Here is a 24,049-nt window from a genome sequence, read left to right on the forward strand (position 1 = left end):
TTGACAGGAGTCATGACAGAACTCCTCCTCTCACTGCAGCCGCCCACTCTCGCCTATATTTCAGGCAAGGCAAGGTGGATCTCAAACAAGCCTATAAGCTTCACTGAAAATCGTTTTGTTTTGACACACGCCTCGGAGCTTTGGTGTCATCACTGGCCTACATTTGTAATGCTCCAAAACTTGTTTTGCCAACCGCCAATAACGAGAACAAGGAGAAGGGGAATGGAAAAAAGATGTTAACATGCCGATTGAGGGACCTTTTAACGTATTTGCATCATTAAAAAAAGGATATGCATTTTTATTTATTTTTCTATTAGTTCTATTAGTTTTGTTCACGGTGTTGTTATTGTCTTTATCCAACCATGGTAAGACACTTACAATCTCTCTGCCTGTTAACTTTAAAAACTTAAAAAAGTTACCCAGTTTATTCAGCTCTAAAAGCTTGGCTACAGTTTTATATTTTGCCTTGCCATTAAGCCGTTTATTTGAAATATGTTCATTTTCATTGGTGTCAATTTCTACAATCAACTGAGGTGATGATACAGAACTTTTTGAGCAATGTTGATGGTCAATGTTGACGTCAACAGGCAACCAGGTGATACACAGGGTCCAAGACCGAACTAATTTATTCAGATAGAAGTGTTGCTCATTCTCAATGGGAAAGTGCCCGAGAAACATCAAGGCAACAAAAATCAAAAAGCTGCCCTGTGTATCATCACCTTGAAACAATTTATCAAGTGACTTGGTGTTGAAAACTTTATCTAAAAGTATCATGGCATCATACTGTGAGTAAATGTTGATATCTTATGCGTTATATGAACTGATCATGTACCTTGATTGTGATGTCAGTCGCTTTGGATAACAGCTTCTGCCAAATAAAAATATGTGTTGCCGGTAGCTTTCATGAACGAATCGTTTTTTGAACCACGGTTCTTTTAAGTGAACCGGTCGAACCAGTTCATCAAATTGTCCTGAATTGTTCAAAACGTCTATAGATATATAAATACTCGATATATTTAGACTACCCCACGTGTTTTCAAATTAGCAGGGTATAACTTACAACGAATGGTGCCAAAGACACATTAAGAAAAAATGTGCTTTTCACTTACTTACTCCCATTGTGTATGATTGACGAAAAACATACATGTTTGTATTGAACATTTCTGGAGCAACACATTTTGTGTGAAAATAAATCATAAAAGTGGTTTATTTTGTTTAAAAATCTAGTAAATGTATGAGGTGACAATGTGGGCCTTGTAAAACTATGAGGCAAAATACACAAAGTATTGATACAATTACTAATGTTCTTAATAACGTTATTAAAAAACTGATGCTTTAATTAGCTTGAACAATAAGACCTTTGTCTCAAAATATATTAAACAATTTTAGCGATTCTCATTTGCTACATAAAAATAAAATATTAGATCAAATTAGCGTATAACCAACTTTGCGCTGCTGCTTGCGATCGCTTCAAGGATCGGCCAAATTTCCACGTGTAATAAAAGTCCTGCGACAAGTTTTTGTGCCATCTAGTGGTTTAGAGGAAGGCGCCTTTTAACCTGTGGAGCCTTTAGCCTGTTGTACCCTACCAAAAATAAAAAAAACAATGTTTTGTGATTAAAAGCACAATTTTCTTTGTGTGTGTGTGTGTGTGTGTGTGTGTCTCTTGTATGATGTTCATTAGGATGTTCAGCATCATCCATGATGAGACTCATGTATGTTTTTCGGATGAGTGAATCTGTAAATCAATGATGTTCTTCTGCTGTTTGTTTGCGTTACATTTATGAATCCAGACATTGTTCTCTACTCACAATCTTAATAATCTGTAGAAAAAAAACATTCCACAGCACTTTCCTGTTGTTTAGTTTTGTTTGGCTCATAATTAACTGTTCTTTTCTTTTCCAGGGTTTTTCAATGTTGATATTGTTGGAGTGTCAGTGTCAGTGAAGGAGGGAGATTCAGTCACTCTAAACACTAGTGTTCAAACAAACCAACGAGAAAACATTAAATGGTATTTTAATGACACTCGTATAGCTCAAATCAGTGGAGATCTCAGTGATGTTTGCACAGATGTTCAGTGTAATGAAGGCACTGAGAGATTCAGAGACAGACTGAAGCTGGATCATCAGACTGGATCTCTGACCATCATGAACATCACAAACACACACTCTGGAGTTTATCATCTAAAACTCATCAGCAGCAGCAGCAGCAGTGAAAAGATCTTCAATGTTATCGTTTATGGTGAGTCAATTAATGAATGTTTAAAAGCAAGTTAAAGTGTTTAAATAACAGCATTAATGTAAATACATTAATGTATTTTTTTTCAGTAACATTCAGAGGCGTTCTTTTGTCTCATGCCCTGTTTACACCTGGTATTAAGATGTGTTTTGGTCGATCGGATCGCAAGAAGACGAGAGAGACACATTCCCGTTTACACCTACCTCGTTTATAACCGTGCGTAGGCCTACACACAAAACAGGCACTGAAAGAGGTTGTGTTTTTTAAAAACAAACTTGACGGGAAAATTTGCGCACCTGCACGCAAACTCTGACCCATGCGTACGAACATTTTAGAGACTGAGCAGTTTGGCGACACCGATGGTGAGCTGGAGTTAAATGTCTTTTTGATCACTTTTAGACAGAAAATTTAAAGGTGAACTAAGTAACTTTCACAAGTTCACAACGTAATTTCGGGAGGAGTGAAACCATCTAATCTTTCAATTAACTGCAGGAGCATATAAGCAGCCGCTCACCTTGCTCTGGCATCAGCTGTTCTGGTGTCCCTCCACCTCCCCAACTCCACCAACATCATTTAGGCATCTTGCTACCATACTCATCATCCGGGCATTAGTAGTCCCACTGGGGGGTTTATCTATAAGCTTGAGTTGAAGCTGCTTCCTCGAGCCCCTCCACTGCGGACAGCAAGCCAAATATGCTTAACCTTATTAGCTTAAAAATCATATGGGCAAAGGAACTCGTTAATGCGCAATAAGGCCTATCTAATATAATTGATATAATTGATATAAATCAATTAAAAATACTGTTTGACCGGTGGAAAAGAAAAAGTTCTCTGAAAGGTATTTTATATTATTTGATTTATTTATTCAAAAACAAGGCAAGGATAGGCAACTAAATGATTTTTAGCAATTGAATGTGAGGGCACATCCATTAAACATGGTATCACGTGGATGAATATGCATATGAAAATGATATGCAGATGAGGATGCATAGTAAAACTAGGCGTTGTAAGCTCCATAGTGCTCATAGTTCTCAGTCGGAAGAGGGTGGCTTGCCCACTTCAGGTTGGTGGAGAGTTCCTGCCTCAAGTGGAGGAGTTCAAGTATCTTGGGGTCTTGTTTACGAGTGAGGGAAGGATGGAACGGGAGATTGACAGACGGATCGGTGCAGTAATGCGGTCGATATACCGGTCTGTCGAGGTGAAGAAAGAGCTGAGCTGCAAGTGTAACGGAGCTCGTCGCTTTTGTAACTGGATCTGGTCTCGCTCCCGTATTCTGCATTGTGATTTCACCAATTCATTCACACGTCCTTCGTGCACTCTGAATCAGTGGGCTCAATTCCCCAATAAATGCAAGGACACATCATCTCTGTTGATTTGTATTTACTGAAAATTGAAATAAAACATCATTTCAGTGGTGTTTCGCTGCAGAAATTACACATCAACAGCACTCATTCCCCGTAGCAACTGCTGTGTTACGCTATATTCCGTCAAACCACACATTTTTGTCTGCAGCTCCCAAACAAGCCACATGAGGGCACTATTTTAACATAAAACGAATAACTGCTGCCGAATTCAGGAGGATTCACAATGAGACTAGATACAAATTCTAACTCTGTTACACAAGGCGAAGCTCTCGATTTACCGGTCAATTTACGTTCCTACTCTCACATATGGTCATGAGTTGTGGGTCATGACCGAAAGGACAAAATCCTGGATGCAGGCGACCGAAATGAGCTTTCTCTGCAGGGTGGCTGGGCGATCCCTTAGAGATGAGAGGGTGAGAAGCTCGGTCACTCAGGAGGAGAGTAGAGCCGCTGCTCCTCCACATCGAGAGGGGTCAGCTGAGGTGGCCTGGGCATCTGTTCCGGATGCCTCCTGGACGCCTTCCCTGGAAGGGACTAAGAGGCGCTGGAGGGACTATGTCTTCCAGCTGGTCTGGGAACGCCTCGGTGTCCACCCGGAAGAGCTAGAGGAAGTGTCTAGGGAGAGGAAGTCTGGGCATCTCTGCTTAGACTTCTGCCCCCCAACCCGGCCCCAGATAAGCGGAAGAAGATGGATGGATGGAAGCTCCATAGTTATTTCGAGGTGGAGAACATGTGTGCACTATCTTCCGCTGACTGGGATTTATAAAGGGAATTTAGCGCTGGTTCTGGCGTACGCACGGTTTTATAAGTCTGAATATTTTTGGCTTTCGGGCACACGTACTCTTTTAGTAAGGATCCTATATGCACGTTTTATAAATGAGACCCCTGGTGTTTTAATAAGTCTCTTTTGTAAACTTTCAACCACTTCTGTCCTGATTTCTATGTGCAGGTAAATGTGTCTATAGTTTTTTTCAGATCATTCGATCTAATGGACAAAATAAGCTCAAGCAGTTTACATATGAACGTGCCCAGACACGACTGAAAAACACATCATCAACTTTAGTTTCTGCTCTGACAGACACAGGTCCAGTCTAACACTGTGAGTGTGTGTTAGAAATCAGGAATGATGAGAGAATATTGTGCTTGGTTTGTTAGGTAAAAGTTTAAATCCGGTTTGGCTAGCGCTCTTCCCAGAATGTTAAAGGCACAATATGTAACTTTTTTGCTTTAAAAATAGCAAAAATCACTATATCTATGTTATATATTTTTTTAGTTGTGTACTTACATTATCCCAACTGTTTCCAACAACTTTCAAACCAGGAGAAATTTTAATTTAATTTTTAGACACGGCGCGTTTCTTTATTTCCGCTTTGTCGCCGTCAATGGCGTCATATCCGCGTTGTCTCTAGTTTCCGCTCGTACTGCCATGGTAACCAGAGCTATGAACCAGAGCCGTCTGATAGTAACCAAGACGACAGACGTGGACCACTGTAGTTCGCAATGTCTATCTGCACGCTGTTGTTGTTTCGTTCAAACATTATGGACCATGGCAAGCAGACTTTAGATAAAAAAGTAGAACTGAAACGAGAATCAATATCAGCGCTGTGTTTTCGAGATGCCGAGAGCTCCCATAAACAGTATATAAACGAGAGCTCCATGTCCGAGACTTTGACCGCTCCTACATGTAGGCTACTTTATTAAGCAGGTGAGCACATTTACATAAAACTAATCAATGTTATATAGTTCAACAATGATAAAATGTTATAATATGATCTGTATGTTATTCTAATGTTGATGTAACTTAGCTTACTGCTAGTCTCATACAGATGAACAACAAACTAACACATAACGTTACATTTCAACACATTGAATTGAAATGCAGTTTAGTGTGCTAAATGTAATGTTAGACCAAGTGAAACAGCGCTGCGTTACCTCACAAGTTTAATTTGTCTAATAAACTGACCTGTGAGTTGTAATTCTGCACTTGCGTGATCGGTAGAATGAAATGTCCATATTATATCCGCAGGACTCGCGTTGCGTGTGGAGCTGATAGCTGTCTCTTAGCAATCCCGAACTGCTTCATTCACAGTCATGATAAAAGCATCGATGTATTCAGTCATCCATAAACATTATTAGATCGTCGGCTTGACGTTGACGACAATATCCATAATTCGTAGCATGTGTTGCGTCATCAAACTACGCCTTTGTTATTGTAAGACGTTAGCGACTCCTAGTGGACAAAAAATTCCATACTGTACGTTTAAGGCATTAGGTCAGTGGGCGGAGAGAAGACGGTCTTTTGTGGCTGTTTGAACACATTCGACCACATGAGCATTTTTACACTACCAAAGCAATCCGGTGGAATGCATTTTCATCTAACGTTTACACCTGTATTCATCAACTTGTGAACCGATCGACCAAAATGCATCTTAATACCATGTGTAAACAGGGCCTAATTGTATTTTAATGCAGCAAATTCTTAATATCTTTGAAAACACATTTACTGTTAAAAGGATTTCATGTAAAAAAAAAAAAAAAAAAAAAATTAAATGTGGCCAAAACAAATAAATGTTGCTTTTCAAAGAGCATGAGAAATTGTTCTCATCCACAGTACTTTCACATTGTTATTATTATTTTTATTTATTTATTTATTTTTTCAAAAAGATCCTTCAATCATCTGTTGGTTTGTGTTTCAGTTGTTAATGGTACAGAACAAGATAAAAAGTCAGTGAAGGCGGGAGAATCTGTTACTTTAGATCCTGTGTAATAAAATACCTTAACGATTTGATGACGTGGCATTTTAATGAGATTCTCATCACTGAAATCACTGGATATCAGGGTAAGATCTGTGAAGATGAACAGTGTAATGAGAGATTCAGAGACAGACTGGAGCTGGACTATGATACTGGATCTCTGACCATCCATGGCATCAGAACCACAGACTCTGGAGTCTATAAACTACTGATCAACAGCACTATCACTGTGAAGCGCTATGGTGTTACTGTTAGTGAGTATAACTTAGTTCCCTTGAGCACTTTTAAAATATAGTTATTTTTCATTGGTCCAATAAATGCTTTCATTGTGGGCTATTAGAAAAAAAATGACATTTTCACTCAGTATTAAACTATAGTTTAGATCATCTCTATCACCTTCACATCACATGCACATTAAGTTACACACAATGTTACAACAAACAAATTAAAACGAATAAATACTGTTAACAAGTCTTAAGTTATTAACATGAAAAATGCATAGAATTAGTTTTTGTTTCCTTTTGAGCACACAGTGTTGTGATGCTGTTTTAGCTGCTGTTTTTTTTTATTATTATTATTAAAAGATGCTGCCATTTAATAGTTAAATCAATGTCATACAATTGATGACCAAAGTACAAAGGTGTAAATATCAGGCAAAGATTGTTAATATTATCAGTCACTCTCTAGTAATAATGTCTGTCTTCATCTGTTCCAGATCCAAATCAATCTTCAGGAGCTGTAGCAGGAATAAGTGCTGCTGTTGTTCTGCTTTTTGCTGCTGCTGCTGTTTTTGTGATTTAATATAAGTAATATAAGAGAAAGTGAGTATTACACACTGCAATACATACAGCCTCATTCAAACTGTCAGTTCAAATGCATAAACAAAGTTGTGTTGTTGCAATGTGCCTGTCGAACAGAATATTACAATGTAATAGAACTGAACTTTTAGACTGGCAATTAATAAGACAATATTTGTATTGCAAGCCCCTTTATGTTGCTTTTGTTGTTTTTGGTGTATACCTAACAATGCAACGTTATTTCAGAAACAATGCAGATATTCCGGAAAACGAAAGAGCGCCACGGGACTCACAAATCGAATCTGAACAGTTTTAAAACCCATTTAATCCCACCGGTCACAACAGTGACCGTAAAAAAATGTTTCATTTCTAAGGCTATACAAATGTTACTTAATGATCTATCAATGCATTTCCAGCAGATATTGAAATAATAAAGGGTCTCAATGAAATATGTGTAGTGTCGCATGTTTACTGTAAATTGTCACATGACCAGAGCTGTTTACTTCCTGTTTGCGCCAAGAGAAGAGGATGGCAGCAAGAAAGCTCCCAAAGAATATGTTAGTAAAGTATGTTAACATAAAGATAGGACATAGATTTTTGGTACACATCATGTTTAAGGTGTCTAGTATTGATGTATGCATTTGCAATTACTCTAAAATAACTTTTTTTAATGTTGTCATAGAACTCACAAACATGTCAGCGGCAACAATAGTGACCGGTGGGATAACCCATTGTAACATACTAATACACATAGGCTAACTGTTCTACCTTACTTTCTGCTGCTACCTAACTTTCTACCTAATTTTACACACAGACACACACACAGACACAGACACACAAACACATACACAGAGAGAAACACACACACAAACACACACACACACACACACACACACAAACACACTGCACACTGGTCAAATAGACCTATATTCATTCTGTCCAATGGTTGATACAACACACACAAACACAGACACACACACACACAAACACACACACACACACACACACACACACACACACACACACACACACACACACACACACACACACACTGCACAGGTCAAATAGACCTATATTCATTCTGTCCAATGGTTGATACAACACACACAAACACAGACACACACACAAACACACACACACACACACACACACACACACACACACACACACACACACACACACACACACACACACACACACACAAACACACACACACACACACACACACGCAGAAACACACACACACACACACACACACACACACACACAGAAACACACACACAAACACACTGCACAGGTCAAATAGATCAGTCTGTCCAATGGTTGATACAACAAAGTATCCCACCGGTCACAATTGTGACCGATCATAAAACACACTTTTTCACACACTTTTCCATATCCTTATAGTCCCCTTGGTCTGTGTACACCTGAATTAAAGTAACGTTTTCTTTAGACAGAGGTTATGACCAATACTACTGATATAAGCCGACCAATATTACTTCTCTGATGGGAGCTTTGGTTTGGTCATGCCATGGTTTCCCACGTACACTTAACTAAAGTAACATTACATTAAACAGAGGTAAGACTCAGCAGCAGTTTGCTGTCCTAAACGAAAATTCACTTTTTGTCTTTACAAAACCAAGTACACTTTAATTAGTGCCAAATATTAGCTGGAACTCTAAAATCTAGTCCGTCACTAATCTGACGCAGTCTTGCGGTAACATACGAATCCGCTTAATCTACTTGGGAAAATAATTTCAAAGTCAGAATAAATTTAAATGTAACAATTTATTATTAGTGTATCATGCCAATTACATAACCAGTTCAAAGATAATCAATACAATAACATCAAATGCTCAGAGATAAAGAGAAAATATGTATAAGCTAGGAAAATACATGATGTTGAGTGTCTTGAGGACATTCAGCATCATGGGCTGATTTCATCTACAAATCACCCCGAGCCTCTTGTGACATTTCTTTAAGTACTCAGACAGAGACAGAAACTTTTTTCACATGGAAACATTGGCTAACAATTTGCATTCAGAGTTTACACCTTTTGAGGGCAGGATGCAATTTGCATGAGATCCATCCTCCTCTGTAAGCAAGTTATCTTTAAACTCTTAAAACTTTATTATCTTTTGGTTTACTTCTGTGGAGACGATATCTTTGTACCAGTCGCATTGAGACATTTGAAATGATACCAGACATGTATAGTGTTGTATGATAATTGTTCACATTTAACCATATAGATCTTTGGGTGAATTTCAGGTGATCTCAGTATTTTGTTCATTAGATCAAAAGATCTGAAAAAACCCACACATTTACCCACATTTACACATTTACGGACATTAAAAATGTCTTATTAATGCTCACTAATAGTTCAAGCATATTAGATGTGCAGGGCTGTTTAGGAAAGATAAATGTTGCAATGTAAATTTCACTGCTTCAGACAATTGCGTGGAAACATTTTATATTATTGTAATACAGAAGATGAAACTGTGATTCAGTTTATGAAGATTCATTAAGAAAGCTATTTTGTCATTAGAGGTGTTGTGGGGTTGTTTCTGATGTGTGAAATCAAAAGACACACTTCCAGTGCAGTGCTGTGTTTATCAACTTTATTAATCACAATGCTTGTAGATGTCATATTAAACTCACAGTTCTGATGCAAAAACACATAGTAAATCCCACAAGTTTGCTTCCACCCTCACATGTCCTGACATGCTTAAAAATGTGCTTCCCATGACTCACCTGCACTCCACCCAGTGTCCAACAGTGGAATTACAACAAACTTTCAATGGCTCTTACACAATGTGTTTTATTATTTAGAAAAATAATCTACTATATATTCTGCAAACACTGAATGAAATGCACAATTATTAGTCTATTGTTTGTGTGTGTGTGTGTGTGTGAGAGAGAGAGAGAGAGAGAGAGAGAGAGAGAGAGAGAATCATGTATCTGAATCATCAGTCCTGTTCTTCTCTTATACCGTCTGTGAATCTGTATATTCTTACAGGAATCTGTATATTCTTACAAATTCTTACTTTCTGAAGTGATGACTCCTGTCCATGAGATAAATGAGACGAGGACATACTGTTAAACTACTGATGGGACGTCCTCTAATCAGCCTGAGGCTGACAGTGAGCTGAAACTCACAACACTCAGAGAAATATTGTTATGATACTAAGATTTCACTAATAGGTTTTAATACCAGTCAAATTTCACCTCCAGACTAATTTTAAAAAAACGTAAACGTTTTCAAAACGATCCCCATTGAATGAGTGAAAATACTTTGTGTGATGTTTTTCAGGAGAAATGCTACAGAATAATTTCCACACAAACATTTGGAACATTTGTCAAACATGTTTGTGAATAAAACATTTGCGGTATTTAAGTGTTGATCAGTTTGTTTCGCTGCCAAGTTTTGTCATTTATGACATTTCATGTGAGGAAGATGAGGACTTGAGAGGTGTTATGTACAGAGACACATTCTTTTTATTAGTTATGCTGAGTTTGATTTAGTCTTATTATTATTGATCTTAAAAGTTTTACAACCCAATGGGTGAAACTGGATAATTGTCTACATTGTTTACATGTCTTTGTGGTGCTTTTAATGCATACATACTTTTATTATTGTTATGCTGAGTTTATTAATTTTGTCACATGTTAGTATTATTGATCTTAAAGGTTTTTACCTCAATGAGTAAAATTGGATTATTGTAAACGTTGTCTATGTCTATGTGGTGATTTTAATGCATAAAGACAAACCATTTGAGAATTCATAAGTCAACACCATTGCTGAGTATTTTCTCCTTAAAACTGCAATGAACCAAAGACAGTCTCAAAAATGTGTTTTAAAACTGCCTGTTTCCGACCGTCATTTAGTGCTTGCTCATTTAGCCCAGCTTCCAAAAATGAAATATGGACTCATTTTGTTTGAGAAAGGTCTTCAACATGTTAAAACATAAATCTGTTCTTCTAGCTGACCATGACGACTAGGTCACAGGGGTCATTGGAACCTAAGTGACCATTTCTTAGTTAAAGCATTTACTTTACTATTCTATATTAAATTGTCCTCTCATTGAGGGAAAGAACATGTTATCTTGATGTTTTATTCTCTTGTTTTTATAGCCTGACCAAATCCAACCTTGAAGGAGCTGTGTGTGTATCTGTGTGTGTTAGTATTCTTAGTTACAGGTTTAGGAACCACTGGCATAATGATTGACTGACTTGTTTTATTTGACATGTCGGCGCCTAGACACACCTCTGTGACCTCGGAGGAACAATCGCACCAAACTCAGGGTCCTGATGGCAGCCGTACAGACTATGGAGATGTGCTACTGCCTATCAGTCCATGTGTGGAAATTTACTATATTTATCTATTACTTAGCCAATCAGAATCATTCAACCTGAAACAAGGACGTATCTTAGACCTTGGTAAAGGGTATAACTGCTGTAATCTTTGAAAGATCACTGACTTCTGCCTGCTGAAACTGCAAACTATCTTCAGTTAAAGCTTTTCTTTAATTTATTATAATTCTGACTCTTGTCTTAAATTGACTGCATTTCTGACTCCAGGTCTTTATTAATCATATCTGGTCCTTAAACATATTCCAAGTTTGTATTAAAGGGATAGTTCATCTTAAAATTTTAATTTTTCTCATTTACCCACCCTCAAGTTGTTCCAATCCCATATGAGTTTGTTTCTTCTGTTGAACATAAAAGAAGATATTTTGAAAAATGTTGGTAACCAGACAGTTGACGTTAACCATTGATTTCCATAATAGGGAAAACAATACTGTGGAAGTCAATGGCTATAGTCAACTGTCTAAATAACATTCTTTAAAATATTTTATTTTGTGTTCAATAGAAGAAATAAACTCATACAGGTTTGGAACAATTTGAGGGCGAGTAAATGACAATAATCCAAAAAAGTGGGATTTACTAAACTGATCCGAGGGGAAACCATCAAGCAAAAAAAAAAAAAAAAAAATACTGGGGGTATATCTCTTCCTAAAACTTTACTAATTTCCATTTTAACCCCCTGCCAATACACTTTTGGGACATTCCCAATATATGCACCTACTCCCCCACCTTTGTCATTGTGAAAATGCCGAAGAACTATCAAATTTGGCAACCACCAATGCAATTTTCCAATCAAATTCCTTTCACATTTGACTGCTAATTAATACTCTTATGACAGCTGCTGGCACATCCATTTATTCACATCTCATCCTCTATTTAACTCTAATTCACAATTTATTTTGATTTTGAAATCAGATTTTTTACCGTCACTCCCACAGCAGGTAAAACACCCTCATTAACTCTTTTTTTTTTCTTTTTGTAGTTTGATGCACATGTAAAATAATAAAAAATAATAGAGTTATAAATGCACATACATTTTTAATAAATGTAAAACATTATAATTAAACGTTGCTGATGACGTTAACATGCGTCATCAGACTTGCAAAAGATCCAAACTGTATCAAGGAAGGAGAAGGAAAAGGAAAGAAGAGGGTGGGGGAGGGTTAACTTAGGGCTTCGCGGTAAACGTGCAGAATGCAGATTTAGACTGTAAAGTGATTTATTTTTATTTTATGTTTGTGTGAAAATGGCGGATCGATTAAATGTGTTCTTGGTGTTAATGTTTTTATTCGACCATGGTAAGACATTTATGTTACAATCTCTCTCTGCCTGCGATTTAAAACGAAAGTGCCTATTTACATCCCACGTGTTTACATACTTGGAGCCTACTAAAATAAAAACAATGTTTAGTGATTAAAAGCACGATTATCTTATTTTTTTCTGGCTTATATGATGTTAATCAAGTTTAAGTTCATGAGACTCATGTTTGTCTGATGAGTGAATGTGTAAATCAATCATGTTACATTATAAATCCAGACGAATTTCTTTACTCAACCTTGATGATCATTAGATAAACATTTTCTCAGCACTTACCTGTTGTTTATTTTTGTTTGGCGCATGAATAACTTAATTTCTTTTTCAGTTCTTTTCTATGCTGATATTGTCGGAGTGTCAACAAAGGAGGGAAATTCAGTCACTCTACACACTTATGTTGAAACAAAGCAACAAGAAGATATTAAATGGTATTTTAGTGACATTCGAATAGCTGAAATCAGTGGAGATCTCAGTGATATCTGTACAGATGTTCAGTGTGAAGATGGAGATGAGAGATTCAGAGACAGACTGATGCTGGATCATCAGACTGGATCTCTGACCATCATGAACACCAGAACCACAGACTCTGGACTTTATGAACTGAAGCTCATCAGCATCAGCAGCATCAGTGAAAAGATCTTCAATGTTACTGTTTATGGTGAGTCAATTAATGAATGTTTAAAAGCAGGTTAAATAGCTTTAAATTAAATCACAAATCAACATTCTGATGTGTTCTTTTCTCTTATTGTATTTTAATCCAGTTAATACGGTGTATTCACACTTGTTTGAAAACTTGTTAATCTATTTGAAATATTTACTGTTAAAGGAGATCTCCGTTCAATTTTAACATTGAGCTCATTTTTATGCACATTTGGATTGCTGTCATTGCAGAGAACAACGGAAAAAAAATCGGTGTTGCCTACACCGAGTTATTCTATTTTTAAAATTTGCACCCTGTTGACTTCAATGGGGCAAGTACTAAACCTGCTTTTAGCCTCTTAACATCCTTGATGTGTCATTACAAGTGCACAGAAAATGTGAGTGATTCCTTCAGAGTGATCACGACTGAATCTGACTGCAGTAGATGTGAAAGATATGTATAAAAATGATGTTATTTAAGCCAGCGCAAATACCTCTGTTTACATCCTGTTTTTCGGTTGAAGTCCAAAGTAGTCGATTGCCGAGTTCACGCGCGTGATCATAGGTACTAAACCTATGCGCGTGAACTCGGCAATCGATTACTTTGGACTTCAACCGAAAAACAGGATGTAAACACAGGTATTTGCGCTGGCTTAAATAACATCATTTTTATACATATCTTTCACATCTACTGCAGTCAGATTCACTCGTGATCACTCTGAAGGAATCACTCACATTTTCTGTGCACTTGTAATGACACATCAAGGATGTTAAGAGGCTAAAAGCAGGTTTAGTACTTGCCCCATTGAAGTCAACAGGGTGCAAATTTTAAAAATAGAATAACTCGGTGTAGGCAACACCGATTTTTGTCGTTGTTCTCTGTATTGACAGCACTCCAAATGTACAAAAAAATTAGCTCAATGTTAAAATTGAACGGAGATCTCCTTTAAAGAATTGAATGTAAAATAATATTTTAAAATGTGTGCAAAGCAATTTTTTTTTTTTTTTACTTTTTAAAGAGCATGAGAAATTGCACTTGTATCCACAGTGCTTTTCCATTGTTGTTGTTAAGTTTTCAATCATCTGTTGGTTTGTGTTTCAGGTGTTCGTGCTACAGAACAGGATCAAAAGTCAGTGAAGGTGGGAGAATCTGTTACTTTTGATCCTGGAGTAGTAAGAAACCCAAAGGATGTGATGACGTGGTATTTTAATGACATTCTCATCGCTGAAATCACTGGATATCAGAGGATCTGTACAGATGTTCAGTGTGAAGATGGTGATGGGAGATTCAGAGACAGACTGAAGCTGGATCATCAGACCGGATCTCTGACTATCATAAACACCAGAACAACAGACACTGGAGAATATAAACTGCAGATTAGAAGCAGCCTTCGTCACATCAACAGCGCTGTCAGTGTGAAGCGCTTCGGTGTAACTGTCAGTGAGTATTATTTAGTTCCTATGAGCTATTTTAAAATATAGTTTTTTAATCTATCTAGTAAATCCTTTTATTGTGGTCAATTAGAAAGAAAAAAAAAGATTACATGAAAAATGCATAGAATTAGTTTTTCTGTGAACATGATGTTTCCTTTTGAGCATGCAGTGTTGATACTGTTTGAACCCGTTTACACGTACTTGGTTATTTAAAAAAACTGAGACATTTCCCTTCGTGTACACGCAAACGGAGAATTCGTGTCTGAAAACGATCCTTTCTAAAAAATCCGTCCGGAGTGGAGATTTTGGAAAACTTTGTTTGCACGTTTGCATGTAAACTGAGAAAACAGAGTTTTAGGCGACGTCACAGTATGCGACTATTTTTGGGATTCTGATTGGCTAACGTGGGCTTGAGCTTCTCGTTACACTGCCACCTACAGGTTTGGCATGCTCTTGACAGTTTGTTCGATGTTATTTTTGAAAACTAAGAGGGGTTAAATGTCCGTTTATGAAAATAGCCGGCCACGTGTAAACGTAGCCTTAGCTGCTGGTATTATTAAAAGATGCTGCCATTTAATAGTTAAATCATCATGTCATACAATTGATGACCGAAGTACAAAGGTGTAAATATCAGACAAAAATATTGTTAACGTTGGCTATCATCAGTCACTCTCTAGTAATAATGTCTGTCTGTCTTTGCTCCAGGTTCAGGTTTATCATCAGGAGCTGTAGCAGGAATAGTTGTTGCTGGTTTGCTTGTGTTGCTGCTGCTGCAACTGCTGGTATGATTTACTATCGCAAGTGTGGACAAAATGGTGAGTATTACATATAGCTGATTTACCAAGATGGAAATTGTGTGTAAATAATTGTAAAATGTGAAAATATGTATTTTGAAAGCAATGCAGATATTCTGGAAAACGAAACAGTGCGGGACTCACAAATCGGATCTGAATAGTGTTACAATGTGGACAGTCAATAAGGCCATGTTTACAACTGGTATTAAGATGCGTTTTGGTCAATCGGATGCTAAATACAGGTGTACGTAATACGTTTTGAGCTTCCACTTTGGACCACTTCCAGAGGTAGTCGAAAACACAATCAACCGAATTGCTTTAGTAGTGTAAACGCTCATGTGGTCGAATGCGTTCACACAGCCACAAAAGACCGTCTACTCCCCACCTACTGACCTAATGTGTAAATATTATGGGAAGAGCTCTAGCCAGATGAGATTTAAACTCTCTCGACTGAAGACCCAAGTTTGGTTTGAAGATGAAAAGCGTACCAAGCACAATATTCTCTTCCCATTCCTGATTTCTAACACTCACTCACAGCGTTCTGCTGGTCTTGCGTCTGTCAGAACAGAAACTAAAGCTGATGCTCTCCGTTTGTTTTTCTGTCGTCTCCTTTCACATCCATATGTAAATTGCATGAGCTTATTTCATCCATTAGATCGAAAGATCTGAAAAAGTCCATACATTTACCTGTCCATAGACCCTCTCCTTGAAGAAATCAGGACTGAAGTGGTTTAAAGTGGACAAAATAGACGGGTTAAAACACAAGGTGTAATCGGGAATGTGTCTCCCTCGTCTGCTTGTGATCCGATCAGATGTAAACAGGGATTAACTGTAAATCAGATTCCAATTGGAAACACAAATACCCTGCAAGCAGCTGCATTTACATGGACACTAAAATCTGTTTCAACAAGACTAGCAGCACAGTCGGAATAAAAAAAAGTCACATGTAACCACATCTATTGAAATGAATTGGCCAAATCTGATTTAAATTTTATTTGGATTGTAAGGGGTGGTTTAAAAAAACAAACAGATTCTGATTTGTGAGTTTGCAACATGTATGTGTTTTATGTGGTTTGATTGAAAAGTCATTGTATAGAAACACCAGTAATGACTGAGCAGTTCGAGACAGTGCTGTATTATTATATTTTATAATAAAGAACAGTGGCATAAATATCATATATTTATTTACCATAGGCTGTTACGACCCTGGTCTATGGTCAGGGTGTATCATAAATATAGGCAATCAACAGCAGATTATCACATGTGAGGCCAGTATAATAAATCATAAATTCACTCTCAAATAATCTTATTAATATAAAAATAAAAAGTGCAACTTAATGTAGAGGGCAAGGAAAAGTATCAATACTGTCTTATTAATGCTCACTAATACACTAGTTCAAGCATATTAGATGTGCAGGCTGTTTAGGAAAGATAAATGTTGCAATGTTAAATCTCACTGCTTCAGACAATTGCGTGGAAACATTTTATATTATTGTAGTACAGAAGATGAAACTGTGATTCAGTTTATCAGACTGAAGATTCATTAAGAGAGCTATCTTTTCATTAGAGGTGTTGTGGGGTTGTTTCTGATGTGTGAAATCAAAAGACACACTTCCAGTCCAGTGCTGCGTTTATCAAATATATTAATCACAATGCTTAGATGCCATATTAAACTCACAGTTCTGATGCACAAACACATAGTAAATCCCACAAGTTTGCTTCCACCCTCACATGTCCTGACACGCTCAAAAATGTGCTTCCCATTACTCACCTGCACTCCACCCAGTGTCCAACAGTGGAATTACAACAAACATTCAATGGCTCTTATACCCAACGTGTTTATATGTAGGGAAAAAAAACGATTTAATGCAAACACTGAAAGACTCTCTCTGTGTGTGTGTGTGTGTGTGTGTGTGTGTGTGTGTGTGTGTGTGTGTGTGTGTGTGTGTGTGTGTGTGTGTGTGTGTGTGTGTGTATCATGTGGATCTGAATCATCAGTCCTGTTCTTCTCTTATACCGTCTGTGAATCTGTATGTTCTTACAGGAGGATACGTCCCTTTAATCAGAATTATGCTGTAGTGATGACTCCTGCCTATGAGATGTATGAGGCTAGGACGTACTGTTAAACACCACTGATGATGGGACGTCCTCTAATCAGCCTGAGGCTGACAGTGAGACACCAATATAACCATTTATTACACTGGTACTTTCATTGAAGAGGAATGTGAAGAGGCAATGGAAAATGAGAGAAAAGCACCAGCTGAAACTCATGTTTTGTTGAGCAGTGTATATCTGTAAATCTAAATGTGTCACATAACCTGCTCACTGGAAACCCCCCACAAATGTTCACAAATATGATTTTTTCCTTCAAGACCGCTGTGAGATATTTGCAGATATTTAGGGATTGAGATATTGCAGATATTGCAGATTGAGATGCAGATCTCGATGCAGATATTGCAGATATTTAGGGATTGAGTTGAGTCTGCACTGATACTGTGTTACTGGTATCGTTTCTGTTACTGGAAAAAAGCTGATATTGTTATGTTACAAATATAGTGTTTTACTATTTTAACCAGTGAGGTTCCTTTGGTCAACCATTAGAAAAAAAATGACTGATTGGCTGACTATGAACAGAATTTTTTTTCTTTTTTTTATAGATCCACAATCTACAGCAGCACCACACAAGAATTAACTACTATCTTGCTGATTTATTTTATAGTCAGTGAAACACTTTACTGAGGATGCATACATGATACGGCTGTTGTTGAATGAATGAAATACCTCATGTTATAGATGTTACGGCACGATTTTTACACAAACATTTGGAACATTCGCCAAACATAACATTTCGTCAAACGTGTTTCTAAACGAAACCTTTGTAGCATTTGAGTTTTGATCAGTTTATTTCACTGACAGGTTCTTTCATTTATGACGTCGTGAAAAGGTGTGAGGTGTCTGTTATGCAGAGAGACATTCTTTTATTATTGTTATGCTGAGTTTATGGATTTTGTCACATATTAGTATTATTGCTCTAAATGTTTTTCAACACAATGGGTGAAATTGTATTATTTTAAACTTTGTATTGTTTACATTTCTATTTGGTGCGTTTAATGCATGAAGACAAACCATGTGAGAATTCATCAGTAAACATTATTAGTAAACACACAGTATTTCCTCTTTAAAACTGTAGTAAACCAAAGACAAAGAACTTAAAACTGCTTTCTTTTCCCCTTTTCTGTATCAACGCCTGTGTGATGAGTTTGAAGTTTTTCAATTTAAAATAAAGGGTAATTCCCTTTTATTAAAACTGTAAACAGCTGGCTGTGTAAGATTATTTTGATGGACGTAATGCTTGGGGTTCAACAAGGTTTATTACAGTATTGTTATGCTTTAGTACAGTCAAAACCTTACATACGTTTTACAGTAAGTATCTATAAGTTCTTCTGGAGTGGGTCATTTTGAGAAAATGGACTTTAAAATTTTTGTCTCATAATTGAAATCTACAGACGCAAATGAAGTGCAATAAAATAAACAGTATTTTGGATGTTTTCTTTACACTTGTCTGAAACCAAAAACATAAAAAAATCTCAATATATTACTATATTACACTGATGTTTCAATTCAAAAGTACTTAATCCTTCATTTTAAGCAAATTTTCATTGTAAGGAAAACAGTAAGACAACAGTAGATTCATAACAGGAAAACAGCGAGAATTTGAAATTATCAGACATGTTACTGAATGAATGGTAATATACAAATTATTACAATTGTCACGGTTTTGTTTTTGGGTTTGTTCATGTCATGTGATTCCATGTCTGTCATGTGATTCCCTGTTTGTCATGTGATCCTGCCATGTGTCTTGTCATTGGTTAATTGTCTGATCATTGTTCACAGGTGTCCCTTGTCTTTTCATTAGTCTGTGTATTTAAGCCCTCATGTTTGCCATGTGTCTTTGCCAAGGATTGTTAGTGGTGGCCATGTCCATGTCACACAATGTTTTGTTTTGTTTTGTTTTGTTTTGTTTTGTTTTGTTTTGTTTTGTTTTGTTTTGTTTTGTTTTGTTTTGTTTTGTTTTGAATAAACTGCACTTGGGTTCTCAATTACAATTTGCCTCCAGTGGATTTTTTCAACAATGGATTTTTGACATTTCTGAATATTAAGTTCAGAGTGAGTATTAGTGATGGCCAGATCGAGGCCTCGTGAAGCAAATGAAACAGTTGAACCAAATGTGCCATATTGTTTCGAGGCTTCGAATCAATCCGACACCCGTCTCAACGGTGACACCTAGTGGTCACTTGCAGGTGTTGATCTGAAACAACCTTGACGAGCCATTAAAAAAATGCGTTTTTTTTTTATTATTATAATTTTCTAATATGTGAAGCTTGTAACCTATAGGCTCCTCACTGTGCATAATGTTATTTTGGTCATGAAAAATGAATATTAATAAAATAATTCAAGCCACAATGTCTCACTTTTTTAGAGATTTTTATTCAAAAAATATTAATTTCTCTGCTGTGGAAGGACTTAGCCTACTTCTTTTTTTACAGATAATTTCTCCAGCCTTTGAAAAAATCCTCTCACAAGGGACACTTGTTGCTGGCATACAAAGATATTTTTTAGCTAGGACATACAAATGAGGAAAGATTACTGCTCTGTCTTTCCAGTAGGTTAGAGGATCATGAGTTCTGGGCAAATATGCATCGTTGATGTATTTTTTCACTTCCACTGTGGCATCAGCTGCAGTATATTGGGTACTCATATGTAGACCTATAAAATGTATATTCACACAATATTATATTATATTATATTCACATTGAAGCTATTTTTAACATGATTGGCAGTTGTGATTGGGACATTAGGTTGTAGGGCATTGGGCTATGGACTTTATAAACAGTGTCCCAAAAGGTTGTAATTATATTTCAATTATAATTATATTTCAAACAATGCATACATTGCATAGATGGCCCAACAGTGTCAGTAGCAGGACTAGGTAGCCTACAGGGGGAATGCCATCCTCTGCACCCTGCAAAATGGCAGGATGAGTGCTCCTCAAATGGCGCATCATGGATGATGTATTGTTGCAGTAGGCTAGATACCGATCACAATACACACATCTCACTTTATTTGGGGTTTCTAAATGGAAATGCTCCCACACCACAGATGTACGGGATCTCTTCTGGGGAGCCTCCATTTTATCTATCCAAATCAATCTATCTATCTATATGAATCTATCTATGTATCTAGATATGTATCTATAATCTATGTATCTATATATGTATCTATCTATAACATATGTATTTATATATGTATCTATAATCTATATGTATCTATCTATAATATATGTATTTATATGTATCTGTAATCTATCTATATGTATCTATCTATTAGCCTAATCTGTCTATGTATATCTAGGCTATGTATCTATTAATGTGTCACTATACTCTGTCTGTCTCTAGCATCAGTCAATGTGTTGTGTAAATTTAAATGTAAGCCTAAATTGCCTATAACTAATCAAATCGCACTATGTCACTATATCACCAAAAATCCGCTACCTCAAAGTCAAACTCCTCTCACAAAAACCCACGAGGTCAAAATGCGTTTATTTCACTTTTATACAGATGTGCGATTGTGTGGTTTGTTCCCGACCGTGTCAATCAAACGCTGATTCGGCGGACCACACCTGATGAAACACTTAGTGAAACACTTCGAGGCTTCGTTTGGTCATAGTCACGTGACATGGGTGTTTCGAATCACGCTTCGGATCAGTGTTTCGACACATCTGCGCTTCGGGATCTCGCAAAGCTTCGGAACGACTGTTTCGCGTCAGCCATCCTTAGTGAGTATCCATGCCTGCAGGTTTTATCTGCCTATGCGCAGATTAAAACGATTTACCTTTAACTGTATACAAGTGCTTTATGGATGTTTTGTCTTTGTTTTTAAGTAAGATATGCACCTTCTATCTACTCTAACGGTCTTTACTCGTTTACACACAGTAGCTGATCATATATTTTGATATGACAGTTATAAATGAAGTAGCATACATGTTTTCTCTAAAGGGTTAATTTCAGCATATAGTTGCTTTTTCTGTAGAGGATTTTGTTTAATATGATGGATAACTGCCATGAATGTGTCATTTTGACTTGTTTCCACTAACTTATGTGTACCTGTTCAACTTTCTACCTATTCAGCCTTGAGTAAATATGAAAGGTCAGTGGTGTCATTGATTCGATGAGCCAAACATTATGAACATCTGCCTAATATGCTGTTGGTCCTCCACATCTGCTGCCAAAACTACACGGACCCACTGAGGCCTCGACTATACAAGTGCCCTGAAGTCGTCCAGTTGATTTGTGGCACCAAGATGTCAGCAGAAGCAGAAGCAGATCCTTCAAGTCCTGTAGGTTGTGAGGTGGAGCCATCATGGATCAAACTTGTTGGTCTGGCCAATCCCACAGATGCTAATTTGGATTGAGATCTGGGGAATTTAGAGGGCAGGGAAACACCTTGAACTCTTCATCATGACCAAACCATTCCTGAACAGTGTGGCAGTGTCATTATCCTGCTGAGTGGCCACTTCCACCAGGGAACAGTATTGTCATGAAGGGGTATACCTGCTCTGTAACAATGTTTAGGAAGGTGGCACGTGTCAAATTAACGTCCATGTGAATGGCTGGACCAATGGTTTCCCCACAGAACATTTCCCAGAGCATCACACTCCCTCCATCGTCCCAAAATGCATCCTAGTGCCATCACTTGCCCAGTTAAATGGAGCACACGTACACGGCCGTCCACGTGATTTAAAAGAAAACGGGAGTCGTCAGACAAGGTGACCTTCTTCAACTGCTCCAAGGTTCAGTTCTGATGCTACGTGTCCATTGTGCGTGCTTTCAAGGGTGGACCGGGTTAATCATGGGCACTCTGATTGGTCTATAGCTATGCAGCCCCATACCCAGATAGACTTGTGCTACAGTAGACCTTCTGTTGGCTCGGACCAGACAGGATAGCCTTTGTTTCCCTCGTGCATCAATGATCCTTGGGGGCCCAATACCCTGTCGCTGGTTTGGTGATTGTCCCTCTTCAGACACAGGTGATATATTCTCACCCCTGCTGACTGGGAGAAACACACAATCCTCCGGTTTCAGAGATCCTCTGACCCAGTTGCCTTGCCATATTACAATTTGGCCCCTGTCAAAGTCGCCCAAATCTTAATTCCTGTCCATCTCTCCCGCATCCAACACATGATATTTCATTTACAAGGTTCGAGAGAAGCACGTTCAAATGATTTATCCAACCAACTCGTCATCAGCAATTACCACGTCTATCCTATCAGCATGAGAGGAAGCCTATAGATATATATATATATATATATATATACAGTCGACTCACTAACATCCCTCTACCAAGTTACTCTGGGTTCGGGCCAAATACCGAGCTCGGAGCCCTGTCCTCGGACAACACGCCAGATAAGCATACCATTTATTCTACCTGACTCATGAAATTGATTTCAAGAACTGATTTTTGGAAAACTTACCTGATACAAATCACAAACAAGCATCTCACCATCTAATTTACCCAGACCTTAATATGTGGCCTTGTTAGGAGATGATCAACGACATTCTCTTCACCAGTGACTGATCATAATGTTTTGGCTCATCTGTGTACAGTGTTTATTATTGGCTGTGAGATCTATTTGTGGTGATCCCTATCGTCTCACAATTGGGCACAATTGGACCTCGGGAGTTACATACAAAGTATGTTTGGACGAAGAAGCATCCAAGATGACAAAAATGGAGATGCTTTGCTTCACAAGCACAACTAATAAAAACGTAAATGAATGAAAATTAGCTGGGCAGCCAGCATAATTTTGTGGACTAAAGGGTCTGTCTAGATCATTTAATTAGATCATGTATATTTAACAGTAAAAAGATGAAAAGCTATCTTTCTACAATGACAGCCATGTATGTATTCATTCAAGTATAGAAGATGTTTCTTAAAACAGACTTGCGTTTTCCCCTATTGCTGAAGGAAGTTTCAATACTGAGTCATCAGTCACGTGATATGTACAGCTCAGTATCAGTTTACACACCCACAAAGACCAAACAAAGTTGTGTTGGAGATGAAAATGATTTTTATAAAACTGGTACAGGATGTGGAGACTAAAGGTGTGAGATCAAGAATAGTTGAAGCTTTCTAGAAATAACCTTTTCTTCTCTTGCTAGAGCTGGATTGAACTATAGAAACTAGCAGCTACAGGACCACAGCATACAGTGATTGAGACATATAGAGATGCATACACCCTTGAACATCAATCTTAATATTTCACATATAAGTATGATATTTTCTTATTTCAC

At 37.4% G+C, this 24,049-nt stretch overlaps 3 protein-coding genes and 1 long non-coding RNA gene across 5 annotated transcripts in view; 2 read left to right on the forward strand and 2 right to left on the reverse strand.

Annotated features, from left to right (window-relative positions):
* Positions 1–24,049, reverse strand: part of LOC307169636 (uncharacterized protein) — a gene marked incomplete at its 5' end in the record, with an annotated part of 128,026 nt that overhangs the window by 90,038 nt on the left and 13,939 nt on the right. The gene's annotated exons all lie outside the window — the stretch shown is intronic.
* LOC307169886 (uncharacterized protein) overlaps positions 1–24,049 on the reverse strand; it is a 386,038-nt gene that overhangs the window by 36,797 nt on the left and 325,192 nt on the right. The window lies entirely within an intron of this gene.
* Positions 123–7,598, forward strand: LOC307169902. The gene is made up of 5 exons (XR_013823236.1): positions 123–365; positions 1,906–2,241; positions 6,299–6,609; positions 7,071–7,176; positions 7,399–7,598. It is a non-coding gene; the product is annotated as an uncharacterized lncRNA (long non-coding RNA).
* LOC307169878 (uncharacterized protein) lies at positions 12,625–20,158 on the forward strand. Of its 2 annotated transcripts, none has more exons than XM_079890761.1 (5): positions 12,625–12,815; positions 13,160–13,489; positions 14,573–14,911; positions 15,610–15,719; positions 17,743–20,158. In XM_079890761.1, exons 1-4 carry the CDS (start codon positions 12,764–12,766, stop codon positions 15,690–15,692), a joined length of 804 nt encoding a protein of 267 aa, XP_079746887.1. In that variant the 5' UTR covers positions 12,625–12,763; the 3' UTR covers positions 15,693–15,719; positions 17,743–20,158. The 2 variants fall into 2 exon arrangements, with proteins under 2 accessions (XP_079746887.1, XP_079746888.1); XM_079890762.1 differs by having other exon boundaries at positions 18,356–20,152.

The sequence above is a fragment of the Squalius cephalus genome, assembly GCF_949319135.1.
Source record: "Squalius cephalus genome assembly, chromosome: 13".
NCBI classification, from domain to species: Eukaryota; Metazoa; Chordata; class Actinopteri; order Cypriniformes; family Leuciscidae; genus Squalius; species Squalius cephalus.

Coding starts and splice junctions, on each gene's coding strand:
- LOC307169878 (XM_079890761.1), top strand. CDS start 12,764: ATGGCGGATCGATTAAATGTGTTCTTGGTGTTAATGTTTTTATTCGAC. Junction 12,816..13,159: donor AATGTTTTTATTCGACCATG/GTAAGACATTTA, acceptor TTTCTTTTTCAG/TTCTTTTCTATGCTGATATT. Junction 14,912..15,609: donor GCGCTTCGGTGTAACTGTCA/GTGAGTATTATT, acceptor TCTTTGCTCCAG/GTTCAGGTTTATCATCAGGA.